At 42.9% G+C, this 24359-nt stretch overlaps 2 protein-coding genes across 2 annotated transcripts in view; both read left to right on the top strand.

Annotated features, from left to right (window-relative positions):
• Positions 1-745: 745 nt before the first annotated feature.
• Positions 746-2414, top strand: RRS1 (ribosome biogenesis regulator 1 homolog). The gene has a single exon (XM_047073739.1). It carries the CDS (start codon positions 841-843, stop codon positions 1936-1938), a length of 1098 nt encoding a protein of 365 aa, XP_046929695.1. The 5' UTR covers positions 746-840; the 3' UTR covers positions 1939-2414.
• Positions 2415-4007: 1593 nt separating this feature from the next.
• The window catches only part of ADHFE1 (alcohol dehydrogenase iron containing 1), a 30709-nt gene continuing 10357 nt past the window's right edge, over positions 4008-24359 (top strand). Inside the window, exons 1-11 of the mRNA XM_047073740.1 lie at positions 4008-4066; positions 11002-11039; positions 12941-12987; positions 13797-13850; positions 14043-14197; positions 14342-14538; positions 16114-16191; positions 17519-17624; positions 19739-19891; positions 21847-21945; positions 23976-24054. Coding sequence (XP_046929696.1) covers positions 4008-4066; positions 11002-11039; positions 12941-12987; positions 13797-13850; positions 14043-14197; positions 14342-14538; positions 16114-16191; positions 17519-17624; positions 19739-19891; positions 21847-21945; positions 23976-24054 — 1065 coding nt within the window. The remainder of the gene's footprint in view (positions 4067-11001; positions 11040-12940; positions 12988-13796; positions 13851-14042; positions 14198-14341; positions 14539-16113; positions 16192-17518; positions 17625-19738; positions 19892-21846; positions 21946-23975; positions 24055-24359) is intronic.

Consider the following 24359-nt stretch of genomic DNA (forward strand, 5'->3'; position numbering starts at 1 on the left):
TCACAAACCGTGAGATCATGACCTGAGCCGAAGTCGGACGCTCAACCGACTGAGCCACTCAGGCGCCCCTTACAGGTTTTTAAATAGGCCCAAATACCCAAAGATCCCACAGCACAGCCAGGACTGGAACTCAGGCAGTCTCACGGCAGAGCTCAGTGCTCTTCTACCACAAGCCTGGAGAGGATGCAATTCCAGGGCTCTGGGCTACCAGACACCAGCTCGCCGACGTGGGCGCACCCTCGCGTCCACTTAGGGAGGTCTAATTGCCAGCCCCTGCTCGCTTGCAAAGCAAATCAAATCTTCCACAATTAGCTTTATGTGTACCTGTGGGAAGTGTCTTTCTCGGCTCACACCCAGGACCCCCATGAACACGTCAGGGCTCTGGCAAAATATAATTTGTCTAATCCCAGAAAAAACTGAGAAGCTAAACATCCTGAGAACTGATTTACACTGAAATTGTTAACAGTCGCAGCAGGACCCCCTCAAACCGCGACCCCCCAAATTTGCACCGCCCCCTTAACGCCGCTGCATCCTGGGAGCCACAGTCCCAATTAGGCCTGGAATTTGTAGTTTGGACTCCTCGAGCCAGCACCGCCTACCTCCGGGCCTCTGGTGAAGGGCCTCCGATAATCCCATCTGCTCTCCAATGCTGCTCTCTGCCGGCCTTTTCTCAGGTTGCCAGGACTGTAAGCCCGTTCCGGGTGCTCCGGAAGCGAAGCTTTCTCTTCCGGAACAAGCGTCTGGGCGACCGCACGTGGTTGCGTTGCCCGGGCTTCTGCCGGCGTTTGCAGAGAAGTAATTTGGATTGTCTCCCCGAAACGAGTGAGCCCAGGCGGAGCCATGGAGGGCCAGAACGTGGAGGAGCTGCTGGCAAAGGCTGAGCGGGACGAGGCAGAGAAGCTGCAGCGCATCACAGTGCACAAGGAGCTGGAGCTGGAGTTCGACCTGGGTAACCTGCTGGCCTCGGACCGGAACCCCCCAACGGGGCTGCGGCGCGCGGGACCCTCGCCGGAGGCCGAGCTGCAGGCCCTCGCGCGGGACAACACGCAGCTGCTCATCAACCAGCTGTGGCAGCTGCCCACGGAGCGCGTAGAGGAAGCGCTGGTTGCGCGGCTGCCGGAGCCCACCACTCGCCTGCCGCGCGAGAAGCCGGTGCCCCGGCCACGGCCGCTTACACGCTGGCAGCAGTTCGCGCGCCTGAAGGGCATCCGTCCCAAGAAGAAGACCAATCTGGTGTGGGACGAGGTGAGTGGCCAGTGGCGACGCCGCTGGGGCTACCAGCGCGCTCGCGACGACACCAAGGAGTGGTTGATCGAGGTGCCCGGCGGTGCCGACCCCTTGGAGGACCAGTTCGCCAAGCGGATCCAGGCTAAGAAGGAACGGGTGGCCAAAAATGAGCTGAACCGGCTGCGTAACCTGGCCCGCGCGCACAAGATGCAGCTGCCCAGCACGGCGGGCATGCACCCTACGGGACACCAGAGTAAGGAGGAACTGGGCCGCGCCATGCAGGTGGCCAAGGTTTCCACTGCCTCTGTGGGGCGCTTCCAAGAGCGCTTACCCAAGGAGAAGGCGCCCCGGGGCTCCGGCAAAAAGAGGAAGTTTCAGCCCCTTTTCGGGGATTTTGCAGCCGAGAAAAAGAGCCAGTTGGAGCTGCTGCGTGTGATGAATAGCAAAAAGCCTCAGCTGGACGTGACGAGGGCCACCAATAAACAGATGAGGGAGGAGGACCAGGAGGAGGCGGCCAAGAGGAGGAAAATGAGCCAGAAGGGCAAGAGAAAGGGGGGCCGGCAGGGTGCTGGCGGCCAGAGGAAAGGTGGCCCGCCCAGCCAGGGAGGGAAGAGGAAAGGGGGCTTGGGAGGCAAGGTGAATTCCGGGCCGCCTCGCTTGGGTGGCAAGAGGAAAGGAGGACAACACCAAGGAGGAAAGAGAAGGAAGTGATTTTCATCCTCGGACCCGCCTGTAAACAAAGAACTATACTAAATGTTAAGTTGGGGGGGGGGGGGATCAAAGAAAGCGGCTTCTGCTGCCTTCGTTGAACTTGAGGTTGAAGGGATAGGCTGACCTCCCCCACAAGACAGATGTAAATGTTGGACTTTACAAATGAATGTTTTTCCCACAACCAAGAATTTGGCTGGAGATTAAAGGATGTATTTAAGGACATAAGAATCAGGGAAAGAATTTGGTGGAAACTGGGAACGAGTTCTGTTTTTTAAAACACATCTTTTTTCTTTTTAACTTTGAATATGGTGAGAGGGAGAGGAGAGTTGGTCATATTTCAGACTTGTATTTGATTTCTGCATTATTTTTATGACAAGTGTATCAAAGCAGGGGGGAAACAGAAAGATTACATTTTCAAAACTGGACTTACAAGTAACTGTTAACCAAGGTTATTTAATAAAAATGTCTGTGTCTAATGTTGCTTTTGACTTTTTGAGTGTTGGTAGAAATCCTAAGTAAAACCAAGGGGATACCTGGTTCAGATTATTTTCATTTACTTTCTAAAAAACATAAAGCAGTTAATTTATGATGATTTCAGTGAGGCTTATTAGGAAAACTCATACTTCTTTTGGTATCAGATATAATATTGAAAGTGTAGTAAAACTGATACCTCTTTGTAAAAAGATTTTATTGCTTTTTTATACTGTGAAAACATTGCCTTGCTGTAAATTATAAATTTGGGCTTCACTAAATAATAGTACTAATCCTCATTAATCCAGAAAATAATTAAATCCTCTTCAACATATATGTCCCCAATTTTTCTTTTAACTTCAGTGGGGTCTGTTTTAAGAAGAGATAAACCCACCAAATCTATAATTGGTGCGCTGTTATCTTTGATTCATTTGTCAAACTGACCTGGTTTGATGAGGAGGTCAAATGTTGATAGCTATTATGGGTCTTTTTCCCTAATCTCAGTAACTTGTCTTTGTAAAAATGAATATCTTCTTTAAAGGATTCATAGTAGATCTAGATTCCAGGAGGGCCTTTTTGCTGCTGTTACAGCCCTGTGAGCCACTCTTACTGTTTTTTGGTCTGTCAATTGATAGGAAATTAAAGTTGGGAGTTCATTTTGTCTTTTTTTCCAGTGTTGCCTCATTTTTATAAGTTACCTTTAGAAATTGCTATGGAAAAAAAGCAAATTTCATATTCCAAATTTCATAATACGTAACAAAAATTTCAAAATTCATAATACATTAAATTTCAAATTTCATAATACGTTACTTAAAACACAGATGTCCAATTGTTACTATCTTAGGATACTTTGCCATCAATGATCAACTCTTCCACAGGGATGTGAAGCACTTGGCCCTGCTAAGCCACAGAGTACAGTGAAATCCTGGCAAGTTTGCAACTACTGATGAAATCATTTAATGGTACATTAACTTCACCAAAAGCCAAACTTTTCATAGAGCACTTAACATCTTTTAAGTTCTCAACCGTCCAGGGTATGTTGTTGTTACTGTTTTGTTTGGGGATTTTTCTGGTTTTTTGTTTTTAGACTTGATTCAGCAGTCAGACACAGCACTGGCCCTGTAAGAGATAACCCTTGGTGGGCTTTTTGCAAGGTCCTTATTTACTATTAAAGCAGTTTAAATGCAGTGTCTTAATAATTTATTAGGAAAACACTTTAGGAAGGCAAAGTAGCATTTTAAAGGAATCAGTGGAAAAAGAATGCCCTTGTTTCTCTCCCTTACCCTACGTCCCCAACATGTGAAATAAAGGGTTTTAAGTAGAGAGACTTATGGAAGTACCCAAGATCCTACAGAGAAGTTACCTTTACCGTAATTTCAGAGGTGGATGGTGGGACTGCAGCTAAGGCAGCGGAGATTTTGACTCGTGGGAAAACGGTCCTGATCCGAAAAGGGCTAATGCTGTGACAGGAGACTTAGCTGAGGGGATAGGCAAGCTCGGCCGAGTGGGCGGGAACAGCAAGGCGGCGGCCAGGATTGGCCAGTGGAGGGGGTGGAGGGGTAGGAGGAGGGGCTGGCTACTGAGGAGACCCCACGGCCATGGCTGCAGCCACTCGTGCCCGGGTCGCGCACTTGTTGAGGCAACTGCAGCGAGCAGCGTGAGTGCGGGGCGGGAAGGCGGGGGGCCAGAGGATGCCTGCGTGCCCATGCCGGGGGCGAGCCAGCCGGGCTCCACGTGTTCTTCCTCGGGTTACTTACAAGAACCTGGGGTAGGGTATACTGCTGCCTGCACCCGCTCCGCGTCAGAGCCGTGCGCCCGGTGGGATAGCATTGTCACAGGGTGCCAAGCAGCCATGCACAGCGCGGTGAGGCAGGTTGTACCCTGCTAGGTCTACGGTAAGGAAACAAAGGCCCGGAGAGGTCAGTGCCTGATCCCATGTCGTGGCAAACATTGGAGGTCTTGACACAGTGGACAAAAGACACATTCATGTGTCCAACCAACACATTTGCACTGGGTGTATGTTACATGCCAAAAACTATTCCAGGTGCTGGGGGTACAAAGGTGAAAGATTCTGGAGCAGTTTAAAGTCTAGCAGGTAATTGGACGAAGGAACAGGGTTTGTGAAATGGGCCTGTGGGGAACTCAGGAGACAGAGAACGTAGAAGAGAAAGATGGCTGTGTGAAATCACCAGGAGCTTCACTCCCTGGCATGTACAGGCAGTCAAGGTATTAAATGTTATGACATGTCTGACTCCCCCTCCAGAAATTCCAGGTGTATAGTAGCCACCTGATAAATCCTTGTGGAATGTGCAAATGCACAAGTCAGCCTGGGAAAAACATGTAAAATTTTGAGCCAATAGGTAGAGGTAAGGGGAAAGGAGAGGGATTAGAGAGGAATTTCAGACAAACTGCAAAGAGCAGCCCCTTTGGCAAGAGATGTAGTTCCAGGAGCTAAAAGTAGTTAAAATCTGGACCTAGTTTCATAGAAGGAGATGAGAATGGAGAAGACCCACCCTGAATAAGAATATAGCATTTATCAGGCACTTACCATGTGCCAGGCACTGCCCTACAGGCTTTACATGTACTATTAATAGTAACTGTAATCCTTAGAACAACCCTATGCCAGACTGTATTATTATCCTCATATTACATATTAAAAAAATAAAAGCATGAAGAAAAAGAATTTGTCCAGTTTCACACAGCTAAGCAAATGGCACAGCCATCATTTGAGCCCAGATATTCTAGCTTCACAAGTCCTTGTTTTTAGTCCTACACTAAAGAATTTGAATTATGTCCTGTAGATACCGAAAGCTATGGAAGCAATAGTTCTCATTGTGAACCACTAATACTTTGAGATGCCCCATGGGGGGAAAAAATTCCATGGCCAAATAAATGGGAAACTGTTCTTTGCTGCATAGCACTTTTAGAGAGTCAGGATAATTAGCACATGAAAGGCTCTGAGAAGTCCTACAGGATATAAAAAAATAGTTTAAACTCTTTAGTGTATTTAAACTCTTTGTTCTAAATCTGTGTTATCATAAAAATCTTTCTAACAAGGAACACCATTCATATCCTTTGGAACCAGTGTCATGTAGAACATGTTTTTGGAATGGTTGTATGACAAAGGAGTGTGGCATGATTAAAATCATGTTCGAGCTTTCTGGTGGCAGTGTACAGTGGAGAGGAAAGACTAGAAGTAGTTGTAATGCTCCAGCTAAAAAGTGATAGCTTCAGGTACCAAAAAGAGGCAGTTGGTACAAGGAGTAGATATGAGAAATATTGAGGAGTCGGTTAAAATCAGCAGGATTTTGGATCTGATTAGTGAGATGGAAGGAGAAGTTGAAGTTTCTGGCTGGGGTGCAGGTACACATTAGGGCCATTTACCAAGATGGGAACTAGAAGAAGCCTAGCTTTAGGAGGGAAATGGTAACTTCCCTTAGGGATTTCAAACTGAACATCCCTCATAAGTCCAGACAAAGACCTCCAGCAGGTAATTGACTATATAGTTCTGGAGCTGAGGAGCGAGTAGGAACTCACCCATGTGTATAGAGGACTGTACAGAGGATGTGGAAGCAAAGTCCTTGGCAAAATGTAAACCTAGATGGGTTGAGAATAGGTCCTAGGGAGCAGCATTGTTAAGGCAGAGTAGCAAAATGGGGCTTTTTTTTTTTTTTAATAGGGTAAGCATTTAAAATGTGGGAGATTTCAGATAAAAATTTTAGAAAACTAGGAATGGCATCTTTGGGCCCACATTTCATCTGGGGAAAGTCTGCTAAGGCTGAGGTGAAGTGGGGGCCACCTCCTTTGAACAGGGCAAGCCCTCCAGCTTCCTGAGAGGCCCTGGCATGCAGCCCACCACTTACTTTGCACAGCAGCTGCACAGCCAGCCAGCAGCCTCTCATTTACATTATCTGCCAGCCTCCTTAGGCGCTTGGGGTTGCAAATGATTTGCACTTCGAATGAAGGAAAAGGAGCCAGCATTAAAGGACAGGAACATAGCCAGACATATAGGAGAAAGCCCAGGAGAGAAGGACTGTACCTCCACTGCTGATTTGCAGTGTTCTCATCCCTGGGGTACAGCAGGAAACAAAACAGCCTAATATCCCTGGTGCTTAAGTGCAGAGGTGGGGCAGGTGGAGTGAACAACAGACTAGTAAAGTTTACAGTATATTACATGTTACTTAAAGAGAAAGTAAAGGAGGATGGGTTAGAAGAAGGGATGCAATTTTAAAGGAGATGGTCAGAGAAGACCTCACTGTATTAGTTTCTTATTGCTGCTATAACAAATTACCATGAACTTGGTGGCTTAAAACAACACACATTTATTCTGTTACAGTTCTTAAGTCCAAAATCAGTTTTACTGGGCCAAAATCAAGGTGTAAGAGGGCCACAGTCCCTTCAGCTCCTCCAGAGGAGACTCCATTATCTTGTTCTTTCCAGCTTCTGGAGATGCACTTCTTGCAACCTTAGATTATAGCTCCTTCCTCCATCTTAACAGCCAGCAATGTAACAACTTGCTTCAGTGGTCACATTGCCTTTATGTCAAATCTCCCTCTGCCTCCCTCTTAAGATGATGCTTCTGATTACATTTAGGGCCCACCCAGATAATCCAGGATAATCTTTCCATCTCAAAATCCTTAATATAATCACATCTGTAGGGTCCCTTTTGCTTTATAATGTTCACAGATTTCAGGGATTAAGACCTGAATATCTTCCGGGTCTCAGCCAACCACACTCACTGAGAAGACAACTGTTACGGAAAGATCAGTGGAAGGAAGGAGCGAGCCATGTGGCTCTCTGGGAAGGTACGTGGAGGTTGAGAATACCTGACATGGTTTCAGAACATGACGACTGGAGAGGAGTGAGGGGGAGGTAAGGTCAGAGTTGTTGGGGGCCAGATAGAGAAAGCCAAGGAGGAGTACAAGGTTTTTTTGCCCTGATCAATCGGAAGGATGAAGTTACCATTAAACTCGGGTGGGGAAGAGGTTTTAAGGGAAGACCAGGAGCTGAGTCTTAGGCAGGTAAATATGAAATGCCTAATAGACATTCAGGTGGAGATGTCAAGTAGGCAGCTGAATCTGGAGTTCAAGCAACATGTCTAAATCAGACAAAGGTGGAAACCGTCAGTATGGAAGGCATTCAAGACCATGAGACAAGGTGAGGTCACTCAGGGAGTGAGTGTGGGAAGAAAAGAGCATTCAGAGTCAATAGCATGAAAAGAAACTAGGCCAGGAGCAGCCTGGAAGCCAAGGGAAGAAAGTATTGTCAGGGAGAAGAGAGTGGACAGGAGGATACCACTGATAGGTTGGGTAAGATGAGGACTGAAATGAGAACTGAGTGATATATTAGTGGGGTGAAAGGCATTAGTGACCTGGTAAGCTTAGACAGTGGAGTCATGGAGCAAAGGCCAATTGGAAGAAGTCCCAGAGAGAATGGGAGAAGAGAAATTGGAGAGAGCATGTATAGTCAGCTAAAATCAAGAAGAGAGGTGGGGGCGACATCAGGAGAGGGAAGAGGGACAAGTGAAGGTTGTTGTGAGTATAAAACGGGAAAAATAATATTTTATGCTGGTGAATAAGATCTATTGAGAGGGAAATTTTGATGATGCAGGAGAGAGATGATGCACTGCTATCCTTGAGTAAATGAGGGAGGCTGAGATTCCACAGGAGAGGAACTGACCTTTGCTGAAAGCTTGGCTAGTTTATCCTGGCCAGTGATACCAGGAGGAAGGCCAAAATAATCAGGCCAGAGCCAAAAGGTAGGTAGATGAGAGCCTTGCTCTAACTGTGGTTTCCTCTGCCTCTCAGGAGGAGGAGAGAAGCCCACCAGTGGTTTCAGACTATCCTAAGAAAGTGGGGGAACCCACAATTTATTCTATTCTCCTTATCCCATGTCAGGTTCTGTGTCTTGGTACACAGGAAAAGAGAGAAGAAGCTAAGAGGATTTTAAATGTCTACATTTATTTATTTCTTCATTTATTCATGCCTTCAGTCAGTATTTCTTCAATCAGTATTACTTTGTGCCTGGTACAATGGTAGCCACTGCAAATAAAGTCATGATCAAGGGAGATCTTATCTTGCAACCACAAAATTTACAATGTAGAGGCAGATGGAAACAGGAGAATGGTGCCAACAGTACATGTGATAACAGTTCTTCTGGGGAGGGAGGCGTGGTACAGACCACAGAGAGACAGTACCTACCTGGGGCCTCCAGCCCTAGGGAAGACTGCCCAGGGGAAGTGACATTTGCACTGACACTAGAAAGGACACTAATTACCCAGAAGAACAGGGGAAGATATGTTCCAGGAAGAGGAAATAGCAAGCACAAAGTTCAGTTCTGGAGGCAAGAAAGAGAATGTGTGGCCCATTCAGATTCAGAAATTTGTTCTGAAAAGAACAAATTTTCAAGGAGCTCCAGAGATGGAGCAAGATGAGAGGCCAGGCTAGAGAGATTAGCTGGACCAGTGAGGATGCCCATAGGGCCATGTCTGAAACAGGGCGGTGGGGAGTGGGGTTTGAGTGATGAGGAGGGGGGGTCATCAAAGTATGTTTAAACAAGGGAGTGACATCACTGGAAATAAGCCCCTGACCACTGTGCGGCAAAGGTGGAGCCAAGAGAAGCCTGTTAGGAACTCTGTAGTTATCCAGATGAGAGATGACACTGAAACCAGAGATTGGCAGAGGACCCAAGAGAAGTGGATGGATTTGGGTAGAGAAATATTTGAGGCCTTGATGCGTGGTTTGCCATAGAGGTGAGGTGTGAGCCCAGTATAGAACCCAACATTTAAGGAATGGGGAGGGTGGAAAAAGCTGCAGAAAGAATAATTAATGGAAGCCCAGGTGAGTAGGGAGTCCTGAAAGCCAAGAAGAGCACTTTGCCCACCTGAGGAGAATGTGGTCCACGGTGTTCATTGCTAGGAGAGCAAGGTGCTGAGGAGGTCTAAGTGAGGGTACAGCAGAAGCTGGAACTTATTGAGACAGCAGCCAGATTTCAGGGGGCCAAGCAATGTGTGGGAGGCAAGAAAATGGAGCCAACAGATGTATGCCAGAAGGGGAGACCCAGAGGGTGAGCAAGCCAGAGGGGACAAGAGGTTGAGACCTTTAAGCATGAAACTCTTAAATATGATGACAAAGATTGAGTGAGGAGGAAGACCAGGAAATACTGGACAAATGGAGGTCCCAAGAAGGGAAGAGGGGATGGGATTCAAACCATAAGTAAGAACTAGAAATGATTAATCAAGGTAGCCTCAGAACCTTAAAAACAAAATAAAAAGAAGTGGGAAGGGTATAAGGAAGCATGTGTTCCCACGGTAGTGGGCATTGGAAAGTTTTGAGTCTGGCTGTTTTCTTCCCTTTGCCTCTGCTTCCTTGTCCTTGGAGGGGGTAAAGCAGGGAAAGTTCTCCAAAGTAAAACCCACCTTTGACGGACAACAAAGTTGGCCTTGCCCACTTTGATTTCCCTGCAGCAGCCTGAGGATTGCTCACCCCACTGGGATGCTCCCAGGACTCTCCACCACTCTTGACGTTTTCAGCCGTGTCCAGGAGGTGGCAGGCTTGACTCATGGTAGTGCTCTCACCACTTCCCACGTCAGCTTTGACTTAAGTCTGTCTTGGAGGTCTTGAACACTATTGAGCTCGGCACTTTTCCTTTCTTCCCCATCTTCCCCCTCAGATGTTTTTGCTCCAAATTTTAAGGGGGAACAACATAGTTGGGGGGGGCATACATTCACGTATCTGTTGGGATCCCACTATGACAAGATCCTCTGGCAAGAAATAGAAACATTAAAAAAAAAAAAAAAACACCTTACGCGACACTCAAATGCATAAGCAAACAGGAGGAAGGGGGACTGTCCAGGAAATAGGAGGCAACCAGGATTGGGAAGGGACACGGAGCCAAGGGTAGAGAAGTGGACTGGGAACTGAGATAAGGTGAGGGATTCGGGGAGGAGAGGGTGATGGGCATGAGCACACTTCAGGCTGCTGGGGAGGGGGTGACACAGAGGGGACCAGCACGAGGCACCCCAGGGGCTGGTAGGTCGCTGGGGCTGGGAGGAGGAAGGATGGAAGCAGTAGGTGGTGACCTACTGGTGGCCTGCAGGCAAGTGAGGGCTTCTCATAGGGCGGGGTCCAGAGCCAGTTTCAAGAAAATTAAACACCTTGAAGACAATGGGGAAATACAAGTTCGAGTTCCCCGGGGTAGGGGGAATGGGAGGGGAGGCACAGTGAGTAGTTAACCTACTCAACTAACTTGAGCAGTCAATTTGAACAAACACCTAACCTAGTAAAAGAGCTGAGACCTCATAGAGCACTGAGACCCCATCTCAAACTTAATTGTATCTCCAGAGGGCTTATCTCAGCTCCCTGCAGACATTTATTAAGTACCACTTGAATACTTCTTGAAAGAAGGATCCCGCAACACCAGAAAAATCCTGAGTCAACTTTTTTGTCCATGATGATTTCTGGGTTTTCCTATGTAATGTTTGCCAATAGCTACTGTTTTGACAGCATCTTAAGACTAGAATGTAGTGGGGGGTTACATTAAAGCTTCTTCTCTTGCTTTTCTATTTTCACTTTTTTTTTTTCTTTTCCCTAGATGCCAGTGCCCTACTCATTCTCATACTTACTCCCAAGGTAATAATATATTTTGTGTTTTTAAACTGGCCAAAATTTCCAATTTCACCCCCCCCCCACCCCACCCTTTGACACTCATATTACATTTAGGCAAAGGATAAATCAAGAAAATCAAGGGATATGAGAGGAAAATTGAAGTGGTTGCCTTTTCACTTGCAGTTGGTAATAATGTAGTTCTAATTATATGATGGTAGCTGAATGCATGCTACTGATTATGTTTGGCTTAAGTATATATTTAATACTATTTATGCTGTTTTTCTATTTCAAACAGAATTCTTTGCCAAAGCTACAAATAAGATTTGTATAAGCTTTGTGCTTTGTAAAAGCACAGATAAGATTTTAATACTGTCTGAGTCAATCAAACAGAATTAAGATGAAATCTTTGGAAGGTTTTAATTTATCTCAAAAAAGAAAGAGGCTAAAGAACAAAGCAGTTCCTAGAAGGAAAAAACTTGTGTCTATCATTTTTTTAAAACTAACATTCTATTTCTTAATAATTAAAAATAATGACTTAAGTTTTCAGTTCCCACAAACGTCTTAATCCTTACCAACACCATTGTCCACAGAACAGCAGGAAGCTCATTGTAGCTTCAGCGTTATCCTCAGAACGTCACATGAATTACTGACACAAAAACTGATTTCACCTCGTAGAAGAAAAGGTCAAATCTAAAGGGCACCGTAAGAATGGAAACGAGGGGGCCTGCCCATACGGGAAACTAAGCAGAACCCACAGAGAAGCCTGTTGGGGAATAGAACAGATAGAGTAACTAACTGAAGGCTTTTTCCTGCCACTGGTGTTGCTCACCATTTAGAATAAAATAAGCCAAGGGACCTCCCAGTCATTAAGGACCTTCTACTAGGTGAAAGCTTGCCCAGCCTTTTAGGTCCTAAGGGACATATGCAGAATTTTGTCTTCAAGCTGGTTTTTTCCAATTATTAGTTGATTTCAACAAAGAATTAGTAGTTTCCTATTTGGAAGAATAAAATTAATAATTTAAAGAAAGATAACCTCGCTGTTTTCTAAGATTTGATTTAGGTCTTTTTCTAAACTTCAGTAGCAAGAGTAATAGGTTATTTCTTTAAAGTTGATGAGGATCAAAGAAATTTGAATTTTAATTAAGGATACCCTTGCTCTTGGGAAGCCAAAAGTAGACTGTCGTCCAGTGTAGTCTCTTTTCCTTAAAAAAAAAAAAAAAAAAGGCAGTAAAAATTGTTGTGTAGACTTTTTTTTCACTCTTATGCCTACCCAAGAGTGATAAAAATCAGTGGATTAAAACAAGGCTAAGACTCATTAAGTGGAGCCTTCTTGTTCTAACACAACAGGAAATCATTTCTGCCATAACCAAAACCTGATACATTACAAAGAAGTATCAGTTTATAAAAATTTTTATTAAATTTCACAAAGAAAACTAAAATTTCCACATGGGTTCACTTGAAAAAATGTAAATATCTTACTGTGATAATTTTTTCCATGGAAAAACTTTAAATTCAAACAACTGATCACAGCTGTTATAAGAAGTATAAGCAGGACTCTAATTAATGAATTTACTAATAGTTGTTCTCTAACAGTAACCCAACTCTAGCATCTAGAAGGTTTTTCTTTTCTAGAGGGTTTTTACACCTTGTTTCAAAAGTATATTTTAACTTCAATGAAGAAAATATTTTTAATAACTTTATTGTCACACAATCAGCATCAAGTTAGCATTACAGTCTCTTAAAATGCAGGTTTTAATTCCAATTTGATATGAAACCTGAAACAATGAAACCTGAAAATATATTTTAGTTAAGGCTTTTTAAGGGAGATGCTTATGTTCACTGGCAAAATACCAATTTACTATCAAATAAAAATATTTTTGCTTTGTTTTTGAGGCTTACGCTGATGCTGTTTTCTACATTTCTAGCTCTTGGACTTGCACCTTCTGGGAAAACAACAGATTATGCCTTTGAGGTAGATATAATAAGTCCATTCTTTCCTTTAGGAATGACTTGAAAAAAAACTCCAGTATTTTGCTAATGCATTATTGTCTCATTTGAAATCTGCTATTAATTGATGTTCCCTACTCTCATTATTTGATCAGACCCTATTTAGAAAAGTACTTTGTTGGGGTAATGGAATATAAATCTTCTGATAACATGAGTAATGTCTAAAATACGGTCTTTTGTTCAGCCATCAAAATAGGACAAATTCCCAGGGCACCTGGGTGGCTCAGTCAGTTAAGCATCCAGCTCTTGATTTCGGCTCAGGTCATGATCTCTCACTTCCTGAGATCAAGCTCCATATGGGGTTCTGCGCTGATAGTGTGGAGCATGTTTGGAATTCTTTACCTCCTCCCTCTGCCCCTCCCCTACTCGTGCTTGCCCTGTCTAAATAAATAAATAAACAAATAAACAAATGTGAAAAAATTAAAAGAAAAATAGGACAAATCCCAGTTCTACAAACTCTCTAGCTTATATACATTGTATGTTATATCTTCTTTAGTTTTATAACAATCCCAAAAGAGAACCAAGTAATCTTTTGAAGCAAAAACAAAGGAGCAATGAATTCTGATGAATTTTTATCACACTACAATTATATAATCACTTGTTTTTATCTCTGTCCCCTCCTAGTTCAGGAGCCATAAGCTAAAATGAAGGCCACCCTAAGAAATATACACTTTATTCTCTACACAATAAGGAACCATTCATTTCATTCATAGTTTTTAGAAATGAAATGGCCAATTCTCTAACACACCCTATACCTGAATCTTTTTTTTTCAGATGGCCGTTTCAAATATTAGATATGGAGCAGGAGTTACAAAGGAAGTGGGAATGGCAAGTATTTAAGAATTCCTACAGTCTTCTACTATAAATGTTATATATCTTTTAAAACAAGTACAAATTGACAACAATTGAGTCCTTTGTTTTGAAAAATGTACAATGTTAAGTTTACCAGAGAGAGAAAGAGAGCCTATTACAGTTCTAGGGCAATCAAACCTAACTTAAAAATTATTTTTGTTATTGTAGGACCTACAAAATATGGGTGCTAAAAATGTTTGTTTGATGACAGACAAGAACCTCTCCCAGCTCCCTCCTGTACAAATGGTTATGGATTCCCTAGTGAAGAATGGCATAAATTTTAAGATGTATGATAATGTGAGAGTGGAACCAACTGATAGAAGGTATATTTTATTGTTGTTATTTACTTTATGTAGAAGCCAACACACCACTGTTGCTTAAAGTTTGCCCCAAGTCTTGTTTAATGGCACGGCAACTTATTTCTGAAAAAAATATGACATAATGGCTTTTATTTTCTCTTCTCCAAGCTTCATGGAAGCTATTGAGTTTGCCAAAAAGGGAGTTTTTGATGCCTACGTTGCTGTCGGTGGTGGCTCCACCATGGACACCTGTAAAGCTGCTAATCTGTATGCATCTAGCCCTCACTCTGATTTCCTAGATTATGTCAATGCCCCCATTGGGATGGGAAAGCCTGTGTCTGTGCCTCTTAAGCCTCTGATTGCAGGTAAAAATTGTTTGTTTGTTTGGCTGTTTTATTTTGCAGTTGGCAAAAGGCCTTAGGAAAGATACAAGCCAGGGATTTTAGGGTATATGTTTCCAAAGCTTTCTGATTTCTTCATTTCAGTGCACTACATTGTTTGGAGAACAGAACAGCTATCAATTCATTTATGTTTACAATTCTGATCTTCATTATTGTACAGATAGAGACAATTTGGGTCAGTGTAGGAAAGTTTGCAGATTTATGCTAGGAAGTCACTGTATGGAGGAGGGGGGAAGGTTATCATTTCTATATTATTAGATCCCTCTATTGGCAGGTTTGTCTTTTAAACCCCTCTCTGCTTTGTCCCATTTTGCCAGCCACTGTGGAGTTTAAGGGGAACATTCGCTATTATTTTTCTGGTGTTGACTCAACCCTTTCTTCCACACAATGGCTCTTCAGCTGACCTGGGGCTTTGTCTCTGCCCTGGGACATGTGGCCAGCAAGGCTGCATCACTCTGGGCAACATCTGCTCTGTGGCTGTCCTGGGGACAGACATGCATGCAAATCCAGATCAGAATAGCTTGTCTGTCCCACACAGACCTTAGGATCTTTTGGTCTTTTCTTTCCTCCCATTTTATGGCTGTTAGCATATTACTGTGTAAAGTCTTATAGTTAAAATGCACTAACTGGTAACTGGAAAATATCTGTCTCAAGTTTTGTCCTTTTTCTTCTCCCTCCTGTCTGCCCCTACTGCGAATGGGCCTTGTGATGGTATAGGAGTAAGTTGAAGGCAGATGAACTGCTTTGACATGAATGAGCAATCAGCAGGGAGCAACATAATTGATGTCTGCAAAATGGAACCCTCTAGTGAAACTGTGTCAGCATCACACAGAGGGGTGATTAGTAAAGTTTAGAAACTTGACAGAACTACAAAACCACGGAGCCCAGCAAAGGCAGAGCATTACTGTGCTTGCTGCCAAGAGGGAATAAAGATGTCTTTTAGAAAAGGCGAATATGAGTTTTCTAACCAGAGATGCTGAGCAGCTTGTGTTTGAATACCCGGCTGCAGCTGCTAAAGTTCTGTTGCTTGAGTTCTCAGAGTTCCTAGCTGTTTATACAGAAACAGACATCACACATACAGGTTAAATATATAGACATGGACACTGTACATACATGTTAGGTGTAGGTACATGTTAGCACAGGCACTGATTTCATACATGTGTGTTAATACAGATACAAGTACCACACATACTCATCAAAGGGGGCAATTCACGTTAGCTATGCCTACATGTTATGCAGACATGGACACGATGCATGTTAAACATGTGTGTGTATTAATGTGGATGGTGCCATCACATCCACATGTTAAACATGCACGTTAATGCTGACAGGCATACTATTATGCATGCATGTAAATGCAGGCACCCTTATACATGTGAAGCATACATGCTTATTAATATAGATACAGACATCAGGTGAGCAACAGACGCAGCAAAGCTTCCTTCTCTAACTTTGCTCCTTGCTTCCCAAGGCTGAATTAAGTATCTCCACTGACCTTTATTTAGAAGCATTATTTAAATTGATATTATTTTGTTCGAGTCCCAACCACCTCAGGAACTGGGAGTGAAACTACAGGAGTTGCCATCTTTGACTACGAACACTTGAAAGTAAAAACTGGTAAGAACTTTGCCCGTAACTTTTTAAAAAATTCTCTCTCTTACCTTTCAACCCCACCTCCTTTTCTTTAATCTTAATATTTAAAAATCAAGGAGTTATAGAGTTAAGGGGAGGGTATGTGTATACATATACATTTTATTTCTCTCTTATTTTTTATTTTTGAGAGAAAGAGAGCATGAGCAGGGAGGTACGGGGCGGGGGGGGGGGGGCAGAGGATCTGAAGTAGGCTTCATGCTGACAGCAGAAGCCTAATGCAGGGCTCAAACTCAGGAACCAGGAGATCATGACCTGAGCCGAAGCCAGACACTCAACCAGCTGAGCCACCCAGGTGCCCCTACACATTTTCTTTCTTTTTCAAAGTACATATAAACTATGAAACAGTCCAATAGACTTCTTTCTGAGAATTACCTACAAAAGGATATTGAAATGCCATAATCTCGATTGGCCATTTTTCGGCCGAAGTTAGTAACTGTATGTCAGTGGTAAATGATTATTCCCTTTCTTGGACATCTTTTCTACACTTTAAATCAACTTCATTGAGATACATTTTTTATATAATAAAATGCATACATTTTAATTGTCAGTTTGATGAATTTTGACAAATAGATACACCCATGTAACCACTACCCCAATCAAAATAACAAAACATTCCCATCACTCCTGAAAGGTCCAGAGGTCCCAGGCCTTTGTAGCAGAATAAATTGATATTCAACTGCACATTTACAGTAACTTCTCTTTTTAAAATTAAATTACATTATCCTTTGACATTATTAAAGAATAATAGTAGCCAATACTTAAATTCTACCTTACAGTTTTTCTAAGACTTTTACATACTATTTTCTAATGTGATCCTTACAACAGCTATGAAGGATAGAAGCCCTACATTGTCATGAGCTAATCTAACAAAGAATTCAGACTAAATGACTTGTCCGAAGATACATAGTAAGTTGCAGAATGATGACACAAACCGGTGGTGTGCTAGTAAACCAGCTCTTGGGAATTTAATCAGCAACTAAGCACTAATTTATAGTACTGGCCAATTCTTTGGTGTATAATACTCCCACCATAGCCAGTGGCATCATTCAACCCAGAGTTGGGAAGAGATGCACATACTCAACTCTTTCAAACCAGAAGGAGCTTCAGACCCACTGTAAAACCCAGGTTTCTGGCTCCAAATCTCTTTCCACTGGTCTTGCTGCCTCCCTTCATGAGAATGAATCTCATCTCATATTTTTAATTTTTTAAGAATAAATTGTTATCCTAAAGTAATCTAATTTTTTAAAATGGTGTCCATACCTAGAGCCTCTATTGAAAATCCCTGTCTTAGGCATTGCTTCCAGAGCCATCAAACCCACGCTGGGACTGATTGATCCTCTGCACACCCTGCACATGCCTGACCGGGTGGTCGCCAACAGTGGCTTCGATGTGCTTTGGTAGGTACTAGTGCCATCTGGAGGGGCTTCTCCAGTTCCTGGGTCTATGGACAGTATGGATAGTGCTTTCTTGCCAAAAGCACTTGCTAAGCATTCATTGGTTAGTGTTCCACAACAACCCCAGCTTTGGTTCTCATTATTCCCTTCCCTACTTGAAAACATGGAACCTATAAAGGTTGGTGACTAGGTGAGCTCCTGGGTGCGCCATATAGCTGCTGTTCAGGATTGACCATTCCAGCCATAGCTGCAGCCACAGGGACACAGTGAAAGGAGCAGTTGGAGCTGGCATGCAGCATCTCAGACCCACGACGCCTGCCTCTAGGGCTACATGAAGCAGGAAATGTCCAGGGCTGCCACACTGTGGAAGAGGGCAGGAAAGGGAGCTAATGTTTCCCAAGCTGGACTGTGCTCACCGTGTCAGCACTTTACACACCATCACTTCACCACGGCTCTGTGCCATACGAAAAAGAAACCTGGCTTTGAGATGTTTAGTAACTTCCCAGAGCCATACTGCAGGCTCTCTTGACCTTAGCTGCAATGTGCTGATGGATCCCTGAGCAGTGTTCCTTCCAGCGGCTTCACAGAGACGCACAGACACTTCACGTTCAGCATGTCCCGAGCTGCCTATTTCATCCACTTGCACATGCACATTTTTTTTCACATTCTAACATATCTAAACTCAGAACACATCTTAAAATCTGTGGCATGACAGTATGGTTTTCTTCCTCAGTGGTACTATTTTTTTTAATTGTATATCTTATAATGGATGACATCTTAAATTTGATGAAATCTGATAACTATCTAAACCCCCCACCCCCACCCTCACAGCCTCTCCTCCCGAGTCCCTTAACTTAGCAGCAGTCCCTTAAGTTCTTTCTCATGCCCACACACAGCTGGTATTTCCTACCACTTATTCCGCTTGAATCTCTCTCCTGTCTGCTCCCTCCTCTCGAGCCTCATTACTTCCGCCATGGTTCAGACCTGTCCAGCTCTTGCTTGGACAGTTGCAGTAGTCTCCTCATCAGTCTCCCTGCTTCCACCCTCTAGTCCTTCTGTCTGTTCTCCATACTGGCCTTAGCAAGTTTTCAGAATGCAATATAACCATCACACATCTACATGCATGCACACACACATACACACACCTCTACCTGACAGGTCTTTCAGTGGCTTTCCACTTCTACTGCCCGAAGGCCACATTTGGCCCTGGAATGTCCCCAGTGCTCAGCTGTTTATCTGCTTGGAGAATTTATCTTCCAATTCCACTGGAGCATTCTTGCCTTGATGGAACCTTTGGTGACCTTCCCCATTCCTTTCCTGAAGTACAAGTGACCACTCCATTCTTTACTCTTCCCCACTGGGTGGCCTAAACATTCTTTCTGAGACACCTCCATTTCACATGCCCATCTCCTTCACTGCACTGTGAGCTTGATGAAGACAGGACCATCCTACTCACTTCTCCATCCCTGCCCCTTGGCACAGTGACTGTCACATCATAGGTATTCAGTTAATATCTCTCAAATAAAATTCACACAAGCAGGAGGTGGCAGAGTTAGGATTCACACCCAGGACTACCCAAGTCCATGGTCTGCTTTTCTCACTGTATTACATTGCCTGCCAAGAAAGTGGAGAGAAGGATTTACAGCTGACCCCAGGGTCTGTGTTCTCACCACTGCAGCATACTCTTAATAGGAGGCTTGTGTAACTATGACCCTCCTTGAGTAATATGGTATTTGATCAAATACAAGAGATAAAATGGTAAGTATATTTTAAAAGGAAATCATTTTTTAGATTCAGTGCTTTTCCTCATGACTCAAATATTTAAAAATTCAACATCATGAAGATTTATTTGCACCAGAAAAGAGTCATATGTAATCCAGTAATACACACTGGTCAAAAAACACTATAGTGCTATTAATGTAAACTTCATTGTGTCAACTTCTATAATAAGTAATGACTATAGTAGACCAGAGCCTGGTGGAATGCATCATGATTATCACTACTACATAGCACATCTGTAGCGGAGTCAGTACTGAACAAGAGAGTTTCTAACCTGAATGGAGGGGGAAAATGAAGAAGATACTTTCAATCTGTGTGTTTTCAATATTTCTTGTTAGCCATGCCCTGGAGTCCTACACTGCCCTTCCCTACCACATGCGGAGCCCCTGCCCTTCAAATCCCATCACCCGGCCAGCATACCAGGGCAGCAACCCAGTCAGTGACATTTGGGCTGTCCATGCACTACGGATCGTCGCTAAGTATCTGAAGAGGTATGTGGCCCAGAGGAGATGGAAACAAAACAGAAAGCATGCCTGGTTGGGTCAGTCAGGAGAGCATGTGACTTTTGATCTCAGGGTTATAAGTCTGAACCCCATATTGGGTGCAGAGATTAGTTAAAAATAAAATCTTAGAAAAAAAGGAAAAAAACAGAACAGAAAACCACATTCCTCCCTCACATAAAATGTAGCATGCCAGATCCTGAAATATCCTGAGCAAGTCTGTTCATGAAAAGATCAGTTCAGTGGACATAGAGAAGCACCAGAGACCAGCAAGCTCCAGAAGGATGCAAAAGTCGGGGAGGGAGACACATGAGGATGGATGAAACCTGGACCCTTCAGTCTGAAAAGGCAAAGGCAAGGGGACAAAATATGAGCCCCTGATTTATGAAGGATGCATATAGAAGGATTATTCATCAAAGCCTCAAAACCAAAGCTAAGGTGAAGGGAGATGTCCTTTGAGAGTTGGTTACACCAAGAGCGGTAATGAGACTCAGAGAGGCAGATGTTGGCTGTGCCCATGCAGGCCCTGTCCAAAGGTACACTGAGTCAACCCATTAAGCAAACTCCTATGAACTGAGTTTAAGAAATACATGTGTAGAGTTGTCTGTCCCAGGAGATATAAAAAGCCTCCTAAAAGATGTTGAAAGATTTATGAATGATGTATCCATGATTGGCTCCTAAGAAAACAAAGATATACTTAGAGATGAAAGCTGATCCCTGAAACATTAGGAACTATGCAAAATCAGACTCACTTCTGTACTTATACATAATGGAAGGAAAGAACACAGCAGTTTGGACCTAGATGTGAACATGGTGCTTCCTGTGGACCCTGGTTAGAAGCTGTACTAGAGAGGGAGCTCAAACTATATTTTGTAGTGCAGCAGGGGGGAAGGGACATAGAACCATTTCAGGAGACCATCAGAGAGCATGGCAGCATTTCACTGGGTAGATGCAGATCCAGATAATGGTCAGCCAGTGTGTGCGACAGGGACAGAAGGCTTGGCAGAGCATGGTGGAAGGTAAGGGGGTAAAATGGACAGAGGACAAGCTAAAGCCCCATCATCTGCTATTTCATCTTGTTATTCAAGGAATAAGAAACTAACCCCGGTTTGGAAAGGGGCCACAGAAGCCTCACCATTCCAAATGAAAGGAGATAAAAGGCTATAGCACTCTACACAACAGAAACCCTTACTCCAGGCAAAATCAGAAAAAGCAAGCGACAGAGGGTTCATTTGGCAGTTTTCAGCTTCCTCCCTGGGGCAGGGTTTCTAAGCAAGTGTGTATGAGAAGGTTGAGCTCCATCTGCAAGGGGCCTTTGAGAATTTGCTTTTCCAAAGTGGCACTGGGGACATCTAGAGCAAGCAAAGCCTTGTCCTACAATAACATCCCACTTCTATAATGATAAATATTAAAATAACATGTATAGTTTCCACAGATACTAAGAGGCCTCCAGAGGGTTCTATTTGGGGTAGTGTCACAAAAAAAAAAAAAAAAAAAGATGGCTGGGCAGGCTGTAATTAGCCTGCAGGTAGCCCGAGGCAGCAGGGACTCTGAGAAGCCGTCTGAGCCCTATGCATTCTGAGTATATGTTTACTTGAAGTCCATTCACAGCTGCAGTCAAGGTCATTGACAAATGAAGAAGAAGAATGACTCTCAGGGCACTTTTCTAGAGCAGCTCACAGCCCAAGGGTCAGTGCTTTCTTCCCCTGGCACTTTTATCACAGGAGCAGCCTGACAGAGTATTTATTATGCCTTTGCCCAAAACCATTGATGAGAAAATATGTTTCCCTTCAGTTTTCATTTAGAAGACAAGATGTCGTTTGAATAAGTTACCTAATTTTTCTTCCTACTGAGTAGCATTTCTCTTTTCCCCAGATCTTTCCCTAAGGCTGCCCTTTCTTTGTAGGAAATGCCAATGTTGATGTAGATATTTATATCATCCACAGGGCTGTCAGAAATCCTGATGATCTTGAAGCAAGGTCTAATATGCACTTGGCAAGTGCTTTTGCTGGCATTGGCTTTGGAAATGCTGGTGTTCATCTGTGGTGAGCAAATCTGAGACTATATTTATTCACCTAAGCTATTGCTTTTATTTTTAAATGTTTATAATTTGGGACAGGTGTAAGATCTAAATATGCCATAGAAAGAAGAAATTTAACTTTAGGTACTGGAATGTTTTGTTAATTCAAATGTGATTTGTTGAGTCATAGATTTTTTTTAAGTTTTTCTTTTTAAGTATATTTTACCCCCAATGTGAGGCTCAAACTCATGACCCTGAGATCAAGAGTCACATGCTCTACTGACTGAGCCAGCCAGGTAGCCCCTAAATTTTTTTTTTTTTTTTTGGTAACAGCCTTATGGAAATACAATTCACACACTATAAAATTCACCCATTTAAAATGTATAATTCAGGGACACCTGGATGGCTCAGTAGGTTAAGTGTCTGACTCTTGATTTTGGCTCAGGTCATGATCTCATGGTTCATGACATAGAGCCCTCCCCCACAGAGGCCACTTGGAATTCTCTCTCTCCCTCTCTCTGTCCCTCCCTCTCAAAATAAATAAATACACATTTTTTAAAAAGAATATTAAGTAACAAAAGCAATGTTTAAAACTGTATGCACATACGATCATAAATTAAAGATATGCATAAAAAGACCAGAAGATGTACTTTATAATGGTTATCTTGAAGAAATAGGATTATGGATCATTCTAATTTTTACAAGGAATATATACAACTGTTAAAATAAATCGAGGAAGGGGCGCCTGGGTGGCGCAGTCGGTTAAGCGTCCGACTTCAGCCAGGTCACGATCTCGCGGTCCGTGAGTTCGAGCCCCGCGTCAGGCTCTGGGCTGATGGCTCAGAGCCTGGAGCCTGTTTCCGATTCTGTGTCTCCCTCTCTCTCTGCCCCTCCCCCGTTCATGCTCTGTCTCTCTCTGTCCCAAAAATAAATAAAAAGCGTTGAAAAAAAAATTTAAAAAAAAATAAATAAATCGAGGAAAGTCATTCGGTATCATTAAAAAGTTACTTTTGGAAAATACATGAACTCTTTCACTTCAGGAAAAGACACTATGCAATATTTTTCCAAATACTGTGAAGCCTGAGAAAGGTAAAGTACATTCCTAAGTGCCCAGCAATTCAGAGAACCAACAGCTTCTGATCTGTCTCATGAAGACTAATAGGCAAGGGATACCTTTTTTGATAAGTACTCATACAGTTCACCAAAATACTTCATCTTTCTATGAAATGTAAATCTTTTGGTGAATAACCCCAAAGTCGTCTAATAACCCACACAAAAAGACTTACAGACCATTTTACTATTATAAAGCATTTCACTTTCAATATTTTAATTATAAATACATTAACTTCTCACAATATATATATTCTGGGTCATCTAGTAAACTATAATACTGTCCTATTTGTTCGCTAAGAATTCAAGAGGATACAAAGAGGTTTTGTTTTTTCTTTTTTCATTAAAACAAATTTAAAAAAAACCCACAAATAAAAACCATGGTGCCTTTTCTTGATAACCTTTCAAACTGCAAAAATCATTTATGATCTAACTATGTTAGTATATAACATTTGAAAGGATATATCAATTATTGATGGGACAGATGACTGGCAGGTCAAGCTTGCATATCTAATGCAGCACATCTTGGCTCCTAAAACTCCCACCCACATCATGAGCTTGGGCAGGAACACACTGCCAAGGCAGTGCAGAGCGAAATAGAAAACACATGCCCTGAAGCTTATTAAAGAAACTTCAAAGTAAATTCTTCAAGATCATCAAGTTAATCAATGTGTTTGGGGATCAACTTCTGCATGAACACTTTTTAGTGGCATACAATTCCACGAGCATTTGAATTTGAACATTTCAGAGGTTTTGTTAATGAATACACAAAATGTCCAATGCATAATCATATATTGTTGTATCAAAGAAAACACAATGTATAACTTTGTGAGATAACAATATGGTCAACAGACTGTGAAGGCTCTCCCATAAAAGTATCTTTGTTTTGTTAACCTGAATTTCTGGTATCAATGTGTCAACATAAGGACTTTCTTTCTTTTCTAGCCATGGAATGTCCTACCCAATTTCAGGCTTAGTGAAGACATACAAAGCAAAAGATTATAATGTGGATCACCCACTGGTGGTAAAAACATAAACTCTTTAATTAAATTTCATATTCCTGGAGCGCCAGGGTGGCTCAGTTGGTTAAGCGTCCCAACTTCAGCTCAGGTCATGATCTCACTGTTCGTGAGTTCCGGCCTTGCGCTGGGCTCTGTGCTGACAGGCTCAGAGCCTGGAGCCTGCTTTGGATTCTGTGTTTCCCTCTCTCTCTGTCCTTCCCTGGCTCGTACTGTCTCTCTCTGTCTCTCAAAAAATGAATAAATGTTAAAATTTTTTAAATTTCATATTCCTCACAGTTGCCATAAATGTATTTGTTAAATATATTTG

This window comes from Lynx rufus, unplaced genomic scaffold, assembly GCF_022079265.1.
Source record: "Lynx rufus isolate CCGP_SWC_20201006 ecotype Redwood Valley unplaced genomic scaffold, mLynRuf1.p SCAF_12, whole genome shotgun sequence".
Lineage (NCBI taxonomy): Eukaryota > Metazoa > Chordata > Mammalia > Carnivora > Felidae > Lynx > Lynx rufus.

What these genes read in the sequence shown, in the direction of transcription:
- RRS1 (XM_047073739.1), top strand. Translation starts at nt 841, where the DNA reads ATGGAGGGCCAGAACGTGGAGGAGCTGCTGGCAAAGGCTGAGCGGGAC.